This window comes from Tupaia chinensis, unplaced genomic scaffold, assembly GCF_000334495.1.
Source record: "Tupaia chinensis unplaced genomic scaffold, TupChi_1.0 Scaffold000032_1, whole genome shotgun sequence".
Classification (NCBI taxonomy): Eukaryota; Metazoa; Chordata; class Mammalia; order Scandentia; family Tupaiidae; genus Tupaia; species Tupaia belangeri.
The window spans coordinates 54,182-65,596 of NW_006159462.1; the positions used below are offsets into that span (position 1 = coordinate 54,182).

Below are 11,415 nucleotides of genomic sequence, written 5' to 3' on the forward strand. Positions count from 1 at the left end.
GTTATCTGTTTAATAGCTTTTCTACCATGAGCCATTTTTAAAGTTAAGTGCTTTATATTTTGTAGCATCCTTAGTGAGTGAATCGAAGTCATTATCTCATATTAGAGGAAAACGGCTGGCTCATGGGTGCAGGGCAGGTGAGGGAGGGGTATTAGTTACAATGAAGTAAAAGCTGTACCTAGGCATCTGGTTTCAGATCCACTCCAAAGACCTGAGGAAAGGCATTCCCGTACAGCAGAACCCACAAGCATGAATCCTGAATCACAGGTGAAGATTGCTGTTGAGCCATACGAAGTTTGAGTACCAATCTTGTTTCCATTCGGAGGTGTAGGTAGTTCCCCACAGGAAATAACTTTAAAATAATGAACAAGTAAAAACTCTCAAAGACACTCAATATGTAATAATTCTATGCTTTTAACATTTTGAGTTCTGTATGATTTAATGTAATAACCACTGAAAATTGACATTGTAAACACATTTGAATTAATGTGAAAATGCAAGAAGATATAATTTAAAATGTATCTCCATTAAGTCCCATTGAATGTTTCTTTATTTTTTTAGAGAGATTTTTGCCATAGGGCACATGCACTTGCTGGAGAGAGAGACAGAAAATGAGAAATCACCCCCCAGGGGGATGGCTATGCCGCAGTTCTTCTCTGTTCTCCTCTCGGGATTTTGGTCACACGCACACCTGCACCTGGGGTGAGTTTTAAGTCACAGGTCCAGAATTCAGACCATGGTCTATCACGTGGGAGTCCAGCAATATAACCATTATGCCAACTGCTGGCCCCAAGTTCCCTTAAAATTTTAAAGTTACCAAGGTATATATATAATGAAGTTATTATCTTAACAATTTTTGTTTAATCTGACTGTAGAGAAATAAAACAAAACAATACTAAAGAGAATGATGCATTAGTTTAAAATATTTCTCTAGTTTTCCAACCAAGGCCAAACTCTTTGATCTACCTGAAACAAAATTTCTTCATATCTAAACCAACACTATGGTAGTAGTTTCCAAGGACTCTATAGTTAAGAAATTTACATATAAAATATTTTATTTTACAAGATCCATTAAATATAATTATACTTTAGTAGTCACAGGTTTTTAGGAAACTGATGAGCAATTAAGTGACCTTCCAAGTCACTCAAAACCCATCTTTTATTGCTTCTTCATACTTACAGAATACAAATAAATATCATTTTTACATTAAAAACAGTAATGAATAATGTCTGCTGAGTGCTTAGTAATACTAAGCACGACTATCTGTGCTCAAAATCCTCTCTGAGGTAGGTTCGATCACTGTCTAAACTGTATGCACTAGAATATGTGTGGGCACAAAGAAGTTAAACAACTTTAATAAATTAACACAACCTACAGAGAGCTAAATCAAGATTTTAAACTCAGTCTATTTCCAGAGTCTAATGGTTAATAACTAACTCATAGTACTTCATTTGGCTCCAGCTTTAATACGTAGATAGTTCTTAGAAAGAAGGGACCAGCGGTTAGTGTAATGCCTATGTTGCTGGACTCCCATGTAGTCAACTGCGGTTTGAGTCCTGGACCTGGTGGCTTAAACTCATGCCAGGCACGTGTGTATGCATACTCAAGATCCTGAGAGGAGAATGGAGGAAAAGGGATTGTGGCGTGGCCATCCCCCCTGGGAAGTGATTTTTTGCTTTCTGTCTCTCTGTCTGTCTTTCTGGTGAGTGCATGTACCCTGTAGGAAAAAACTCTCAAAAAAATAAATAAATAAATAAATAAAATAAAAGAGAGAGAAAGAAAATAGAAAATTTGCAAACTTTAAATATTTTCATATAGAATTTAAAACTTACTGATAATTTTGATCTCCTCAGATAATTATTTGAGATCACTTTTAATGTTGCTAGTAAACTAATATTATCAATAATACTAATAGTTATATTATTTTAATTTAAAAGACAAGTGGTGGACCATAAAATATTTTTTTATTTTCTCAATAAACTACAATTTCTAGAATCCTTTTCTTATCTGTGGGCAGCACCCTAATCTTATGCATCACTTAAACCATCCTACACAATAGAAAACCACGAAGGAACCAAATAAACATTCCCTGAATGCCTTATTAAATTTTTCTGTTACAGATTATTTTTTCTAGTTCTCTGAAATACACTTATCCTATGTGCTTAGAAAATGAAATTTTACTGGAAGAAGAAGGAGACTAAAGGTAGAGAAAAATATTGCAAGAAAACTTAAAAGAATGAAGCAAAATGTTCAAATACAGATGTCATATTTTTAGAATATAAAATATAATTTAGAAATATATTTTAAGATTTTAATTTATCAATATGATTATCTTAAAAAGTAGGACAACCAAAATATCCTATGTTGACATAAAGAAAAAAATTAATTAAAAATAGCAAAATATTCATAAGAAAAATACTTACTTATAAACTTACTACACATAAGACAGTTGTTTATTAGGCTCTGTGATTTGCAGGAAATGCTTACATCTTTTTCAAAAGATTTAAGGATCATTTTCTTTTTCAAAATGATTGTAATATATACAATAAACATATTTTAGTTGTTTTAAATAGATGATAGATCTGGAAACTAAATTCAAGATTTCTGAATCCAAAATCTATGCTTTTTTACATAAGCATTTGCTAATATAACCTTAATTGGAAAATATAAAGATGCAATGATAAAAAATGACCAATTTAATAATATCACTTTATTGCTCAAGCATGTTTGGAAAAGGAAGTAATACAAGGAATCCAGTTACCAAAGATAGCTTATGAAATAAGCTTATAGAATATATACTTACTTTGGCAATATGGTCTTTCATTTCTCCAACTCCAGGTACCATTAGGAAGGCATTCAATAGAAGCAGGGCCTAGTCCGTGATAACCAGGGTCACAGCTGAAAACCACCTTAGTTTTATATTCATAATGGGAGCCATTCACAATTCTCCATCTTCCATGTTCCAAGGTAAAAGAATTGATGCTTGGACATGTAACAACTATACAAAAACCAAAAATATAAATGCTAAGTCAGACATATCTGTACCATCTCTTAACTGCATCTCACGTCTGTTCCATTTTTTACATCTCCACTGTCTTAAGTCATTTGCCATATTGCCATACAAGACCCTTGTTCTTTATTTCCTTTCAACATTAACCTTTTCTATTCTGCAGTTGTATGTTACTGCTTGTAGTTCCTTGAATACACCCCACTGTTTCACAATTTGGAGTATTTGTACACAAATCCACCTACTAGAATACCAATTCCTGCCTTTCCTCTACTTCTTATTTCTTATAAAGTTTTGGAAGGACAGTGTATTGAGAAAATTGGTTTAATGAGAATGTCCAATTTTTGCAATAGCTGTGAATATAAGCTTTGGCTAATTCAAAACTTAATCAAGTAGAAGTATTATTACACACCTATGCTAAGATTGCAAATAATTTAATAGTCTTAATTATCAATGAAATCGCAACTAAGTCAAAATATTAATGTTAAATGTGAAGAAACAATTGAAACATAGGAAAAATGAAAGATTTTACTTCAACCAACATTTTCCACTCCTTTTGCTGTCAAAATTAATTTCTTTTTTTTTTTTCTTTAAGTTTGCTACAGGGCACGTGTGTCTGCCAGGGAGAGAAAGAGTGCGAGAGAGAGAGGGAAAGCAAGAAAGTACCCCTTCTATGGGACATGGTCATCCCACAATTTGTATTCTTCCATCATTCCCACCTTTTGGTTTTGGGGGGCACACATGAACAAGCTGTGAATATAAGCTTTGGCTAATTCAAAACTTAATCAAGTAGAAGTATTATTACACACCTATGCTAAGATTGCAAATAATTTAATAGTCTTAATTATCAATGAAATCGCAACTAAGTCAAAATATTAATGTTAAATGTGAAGAAACAATTGAAACATAGGAAAAATGAAAGATTTTACTTCAACCAACATTTTCCACTCCTTTTGCTGTCAAAATTAATTTCTTTTTTTTTTTTTCTTTAAGTTTGCTACAGGGCACGTGTGTCTGCCAGGGAGAGAAAGAGTGCGAGAGAGAGAGGGAAAGCAAGAAAGTACCCCTTCTATGGGACATGGTCATCCCACAATTTGTATTCTTCCATCATTCCCACCTTTTGGTTTTGGGGGGCACACATGAACATGCTCCTGGTCTTTCAAGCTGCCAGGTCAGGGACTTGAGCAGCCCAGTCGGCCCTGTGGGATCCAGCTGCCTTAAAACCAGGCCACAGGCTAGTCCTGTCAGAATCAAATTCTAATATGATCATTACATAATATTCATTTAGCTAGCAAAATAGTAATGACAGCAATGAGAAATATTTTTTAGTGTAAGTAATCTGAAAAAAACTGAATAATCACAGCAGCATCATTTATTCACATAAAATTCAGAGCTAATGTATTGAAAGATAATTTTATTAAGGTTAACTGTAAAAATACATTCAATGCGTTGTGTATTGAAAATGTATAATGCAAGATAAATAGCCTTTTATAAAAGAAATGACATTTTTATATGCAAAATAAAAAGTAACTTTTTTTACATAAATATTCTGGAGTTTCTAAAACTAAGCTAAAATTCCTTATATTGCTTTTTATTACCTCATAGTACAAACAGTAAATTAACTTTTATTTTCTCTTAGACTCCAAACTTTATTTCAAGGATTAATTTTAAAAATTCAATGAGTCATAAAATTTCAAATTATATAGGACATCAGTAGAAATAGAAGTAATCAAATTTCCTAAACACACATACCAACACAGCGAGGGGTCTTGTTATGATTGCTCCATGTTCCATCTGATTGGCATACAGCAGTGGTAAGTTCCTTAGAAGACAATCTATACCCATCATTGCAAAAGTAGGTTACTCGGGTTCCTACCAAGTAGTCTGTTGTGAGTATGCCTCCATTTGTTGGAGCTTTAGGAATTCCACAGGAAATTGCTATGATAACACAAAAATCACAGGAAGAAACATGCTCCATTTATTAGTCTGTTAAACTGTAAAACATGCAAAACTGCTTGGAATTTTATTAAGTTCTTTAAAACAATTTCAGAATTTCTCAACTAATTGAAGAGGATCAATGAATAATAGCAGAAACAATAGCCAACACTATGGACACCTCAGTTGTTCTAACTAACACAATTCTGACTGAAAAATTACAGTGGAACAAATTTTCTGGTTAGTTGATGTCCAAAGGCTAACAACAAAATCACGTCCCTTTCTTTCCAAAAGAGAAAAGAGAAAGAAGCAAAACATTTAGGGACACAAAAATGAACAATTGATGATGAAATGTATGATAATATCCTTATCTAGACTAACATACAGCAAGTTCATGTTGGGAAAATTCATTTTACAAGCTATAATGACATATAGTGCTTGAATGTATAATAAATAAATAAAACAAAAATATCAGATGTAAACCAGAGCAGAACTTCCAATGGATATTTTATACAAATGGGACCAAACTATAAAGCTTTTCTTCAAAAATTGTAACAGAAGATGGCACATGGCTTTATCAAGTTCATAAGGAAATGGCTATCGGGAGTTGGAATTATCCTAGTCAGAGCAAAATCAGACCCATCAAGAGCAAGGGTTATGGTAAGAGTTTTGAAAAATATTCAAGGAATTTTGCTTGTTAATTTTCTGGAGGGACAAAGAACTATGACACCTGCTAATTATGAGATTGTTTTGATGAAGTTAAACAAAATTTAGGCAGAGAAACATCCAGAAAAAAAGGTGGATCGGAGCGTTCTCCACCACGACAATATTCTTGCTCTTTTCTCTCTGCAACAAGGGCAATTTTACAAGAGTTTCAGTGGAAAATCAACCGGGTTTCCAGCTCACAGTTCAGGTTTGACTCCTTCTGACTTTTTGTTGTTGTTTCTTAATCTTAATAAAAATTTTATGATACCCATTTTTCTTCACTTAAAAGACAAAAAAGACTGTACTGACATGGTTAAACTTCCACGACCCTCCTTCATTTAACAGTGGACAAAATGGTAGGCATCATTGCTTACATAAGTGTCCTCAATTAGATGGAGTTTGTGCTGAAAATAAAATTTATATATTTTATCTTTTAATTCTGTTTTTTTGCCCCCATAAACTTTTTAAAGATGGGAGTCAGTCGACCTTGTTTTTCCACATCCTGGGCCCTTCTGTCAACCCACTATGCCCATCCTTTGGAAAACAGAGACAGGACAACTCCTCAGTCCAGCAATGCAATCAGTGACACCTGAGCCCACACAGCACCCTGGTCCTAGACAACAATCAGCCCACCACAGAGAGGAGGGTGCCACTAAGGCCAAGGGAATTGATGAAAGGATTCCCCCAAAATGAAAACTCTGGGTCTTCTCTACCCTCAAGAGACAAGACTCCAGACTCTTAGCCCCAGAGACTGAGGACTCCAAGCACCACTCCTTTGGCAATAACCACTACTGGCAGACCTATCCCCTTGATCAGTGTGGCCTCTTATTTCACTCACCCACTGGGGACCAGAGTCCCTGACCGCACCAGCCTAAACAGCCTCTTTGCCCAGTGTGACCTCTACATGCCCTCTGCACATGCTAGGGATCAGAGTTACTAGTAAGCACTCTACAGGCCACAAACATTCAGCCCAGAGTCTAAGGTTGCTGGCCTAAGCGCAGCCATTGAAGCCAGCTAAGGGAGCCCCCGCCGCTTTACTCAGCCCAGCTTCAGCTTTCTTGGTGTGCTCTACTCTAGCCCAAGGACACTACCCAGAAGCAGCTATTCTTGTCAACCCCAGTATTTCAACCAGAGGGGCTGGCATGCACTCCACCTAAGGTCTGAGAGCACCAGCCTCTTCCCAACACATCTGCTATTGCCATTGCCAACAACAAGCCTAGACCCTCTATTTACAGATACACCACATGCCACACGTGCCCCAACCATGGTCTGAAGACACCCATCTGGGCAGTTCTGATGCCACTACTGGTGATCCTGTCCTATTTAGTGGTAGAACCCCTGCACATGGCACATGCAGCATATAGGGCCCAAGGATGTTGGCTTGGGAGCTATAGCTGCCTCTAGCTGCATTCTTACTCACTCAACCAATAGAACCTTTGTATCCTACACATATCCCACCAGAGCCCAAGATTACCAGGCCCTCTATATCTGGCACCTTTTATAACCACTATCTTTGGAGATGCTGCTTCCTCAACTGCACAGTCCCCATATGTTACATATATCTCATCCAAGATCTGAGGACCCTGAGTTCTCCCTAGTGATGCCCACATCCAACAAAGCACTACCACTACATTCACAAACACTCATGGTCTCAGCCACAAAAGCACTTGCAGACAACACTGACATAGATTCCAGTATAATATACAGAGACTATGCTACTAAATGCACCCATAATCAAAGACAAAGCACTCTAACCAAGTAATACTGTAGGATACCTCTACAGAATAAAGCGCTTCCATAGAAAAGCAACTCATAAAAGCAGAAGACGTACTGACGTTCCACTGGATGCCATGATTTCAATGTAGGAACACAAGACACATGAAATAAAAAGGAAACATGACCCCCTTCGACGGAACACAATAATTCTTTGGAAGTAGACTATACAGAATAGGACATCTATGAAATATCTGATGGAGAATTCAAAATAATGAGGGGAAACTTAATGACATTAAAGAGAATACAAGTAAAACTTCAACACAACCAGAAAGACAATTCATAATATAAATAAGAAATTCAGCAGAGGTAGATATTATTAGAAAAAACAAACAGCAATCCTAGAGATGAATCGTTCACTAAATTAAGTAAAAAATGCAATTGAGGGACTGGAAAACAGTGTAGCAATAAAATGTAATGACACTCTGTGAGACTGATCCACATGGGAAGTTTCTGGATTTACATCCAGAGACCTCCCTGAGTATGCAAATCATGCATGTGCCCATGATCTAGGGCTGAATAAAGCTCGGGATGGTTTGTGGCTTCAAGACCATGTTGGGCATGGTTGTCTCTCTGTCTCTGTCTCTCTTTGTTCTTTGGTCACTCATTGAAGAAATAAGTGAGTTTAAAAAAATGTAATCAAATAACAATAGGCTAGATCAAGCAGAAGGCAGAATTTCTAAAATTGAAGACCGATCTTTGAAAAAAACCCAGTCAGAGAAAAACTAAAGAAAAAAAATACATTTTAATATGTTTATTCAAATAACTAAGAACCAGTTGGATTTAAAACATTGTATCTGGAATATATACTATATTATCTTTTTTTTTTCTCTTTTTCCTTTGCTATAGGACACACATGCTCACCAGAGAGAGACAGAGAGAAGGAAAGTGATAAATCTTCTTGGAGGAAGGGGTGGTCATGCCCACACTACAATCCCTCCTCTTATTTTTTCTTTTCAAGATTTTGGTCGTCCACACACACACCCAGCACATTTTCCTTTTTTTCATTTTTTATAATTAGGTCCACCTGGTGTATTTTTCAAGCCACTGGGTCAGGACTCTCTTTAACCATGCTGCTGCTTATGTGGGGTCCAGCAGCCTTAATTTCCAGGCCGTATGCTGGCCCATTACTGTATTGTCTTTATAAAATCGCAAAGTTTCTGAATTCTGAAATGTATCTTGTTTTGTAGATTTCATCTAATCCCTATTTTTAATTACATTTTTCTCATAGCAAAATAAAGAACAGAAAGACATAAGTTTGGCTTCATTATTAATGCTGAATTCTATTCATCCATCTCCCATTTCAACCTCTGATAAAACTTACCAATAGGTGCTTAATTTTCACTAATCTATTCAAATTGAACATAATGTGTAAAACCTTAGTGAAATCATTATGAAATTGTCAAAACTGAATCCCTACTGCTGAATAGTTTGATCTTCTGTAATTTGGTAACCTGCAAATTATGAGCAGAGTAGCAGTAACACTGACTTAATAAATTATATATACAATTTAATATAATTATGTTATTATCCCTGCTAATTACATAACCTCTAAAATAGTGTTGCAAAAATAAATTATTCCCTAGTATCTGTTCAGGCAATATTTATATTTTCACTTAGGAATTTTGAGAAGTTCAACCAAAAAAGTAAGGAATTTTCCTACTTCATCCTGGCCAGAAGTAGTGTATTTTATTGATTTAATTAACATACATTGTTGGAATAGTATAGGTTGCACCTAGGTCAAGGTAAAAAGAAGTATAGTTAAATACTCTAGGTTTCACATGTCTATTTAGTATAAAATGGTTACATTTTAGAAATGAAAGGAAAAATATACAACATCATAAAATGATAAGACAACTCCTGTGTCTGTGGATAGGTTACAATTTAAGGTCTCATATAAATTTAGAAAATGAAAAGAAAAATATAATTCAGAAAAATCATCATAACTGGGTAGGTGACAAAGAGACTTCTCTAAAGACTCTTAAAAAAGCTCAGATTAAAAGTAAGGCAGATTTATAGTTTGAGGTCTTAGATTTAGATCTTTGATCCACTTTGACTTAATTTTTGTCAGAGGGGATATGTGGGAATTCAGATTCATCTTTCTGCAGGTGAAAATCCAGTTTTTCCAGCGCCATTTGCTGAAGAGGTTTTCCTTTTCCCACTGGATTGACTGGTACCCCTTGTCAAAAATCAGTTGACTGTATGTTTGGGAATTTATTTCTAGGGACTCTTTTCTGTTCCATTGGTCCACATGTCTGTTTCTGTGCCAGTACCATGCTGTTTTAATTGCCAAAGCTTTGTGGTATATTTTTGGGTTAAGGAGTGAGATGCCTCCCACTCCACTCTTCTTGTGTAGAATTGCTTTGGCAATACGGGGTCTTTTATGATTCCAGACAAATTTTATGATTCTTTTTTCTAGATCTGTGAAGAATGTGTCTGGTACTTTGATTGGCATTGCATTAAATATGCAGATTAATTTGGGTAGAATTGCCATTTTGATTATATTAATTTTTCCAATCCACCCAAAGGACAGAAGAATTCTTCATTGGAAAAGTGCTTGCACATCAATGTTTATTGCAGTACTATTCATAATTGCTAAGACATGGGACCAAACCAAATGCCCCCAAACAGATGAATGGATTGAAAAACTGTGGCACATATACTCTGTGGAATACTATTCAGCCATAAAAAACAACAAAACCCTGGCTTTTGACAGAAAGTGGAAGAATATGGAAGATTACTGCTGAGTGAAGCAAGCCAGGCTATGAAGGAGAGACATTGTATGTCCCCACTTAACATATACGGAGTGTCTGCACTCTATGACTGAAACTGATTGGCCAAAGGATATACAAACACAATAAATGGGTGTAAATAGCAGATATAATGTGTGTGGAAGAGTAGGGCCTGAGGAAGGACATTTAGAATAAAAATATGAAGGCAAAGCATTAATGGGACAAATAAATGTGGCATTATCTGTTGAAGATATTTTACAGTTTAATCAACTGGACTAGGGAGAATTGTTCACATATTGAAATATTTACTTTGTAAGCTAAAAAAGTTAATTGAATGTTTAAAAATATGAAGTAAAAAAAGGTGAACAAAGAAAAAAAAGAACAAACTAACACAAACTTGTTTGTACCACTTAACTTTAGAAGTTGAACAACTTGTGAAGTACAGTTTTGCTCTACATCAATGTTTGGTTTTGTAAGCAGTTATACAGTGTTATTGTATGGACACTGTAAAATGAAGCTCATTTTCAGAGATTAAAAAAAATAGTAAGGCAGAGATTACAAAGTGACTACTTTTACATATCACCACAAAACACAGCTCTACAGTGGAAAGGGGTGGTTCAGATTCTCTGGGGTAGGAAACAATAAATGGTTATTTGATTATATTAATTCTTCCAATCCAGGAACATGGGATGTCCTTCTACCTTTTTGTGTCATTTTCTATTTCTTTTTTTTAGCTTTTCATAGTTTTCCTTCTGGTGGTCTTTAACTTCTTTGGTTAGATTTATTCCTAGGTATCTTCTACTTTTTGGGGCTATGGTAAATGAAATTACTTTCTTCAGTTCTATCTCAGTCTGCCTGTTGTTCACTATAGAAATGATACAGATTTCTGTGTGTTGATTTTGTATCCCAACTTTACTGTATTCATTTATTACTTCCAGGAATGTTTCTGTGAATACCATTTGGTCTTCTATATATACAATCATGTCATCTGCAAACAGAGATAATTTCACCTCTTCTTTTCCTTTTTGAATGCCTTCCATTTTATTCTCTTTTCTGATTGCATTGGCAAGGACTTCTGGTACTATATTCAAAAGGAGTGGAGCCGAAACTGAATGACCAGAAGAAGATGTAGAAACATAGAAAATGGTTAGATACCAGATACAGTGTGGAAAGAGAATGGGAGAAGGAGGAGAATCTGAGGGAAGACATTAAGGAGAAAAACAGAGAGGCAAGACATTCATGGGACAAAGAAATGGATTATT

General features: G+C 35.4%; 1 protein-coding gene across 1 annotated transcript in view; it reads right to left on the reverse strand.

Moving 5' to 3' along the window:
* Positions 1-11,415, reverse strand: part of CSMD3 (CUB and Sushi multiple domains 3) — a gene marked incomplete at its 3' end in the record, with an annotated part of 1,277,483 nt that overhangs the window by 54,062 nt on the left and 1,212,006 nt on the right. Inside the window, exons 51-53 of the mRNA XM_027771421.1 lie at positions 4,761-4,946; positions 2,805-2,999; positions 179-352 (exon numbers count right to left, since the gene is read on the reverse strand). Of these exons, the coding sequence (XP_027627222.1) occupies positions 179-352; positions 2,805-2,999; positions 4,761-4,946 (555 nt within the window). The remainder of the gene's footprint in view (positions 1-178; positions 353-2,804; positions 3,000-4,760; positions 4,947-11,415) is intronic.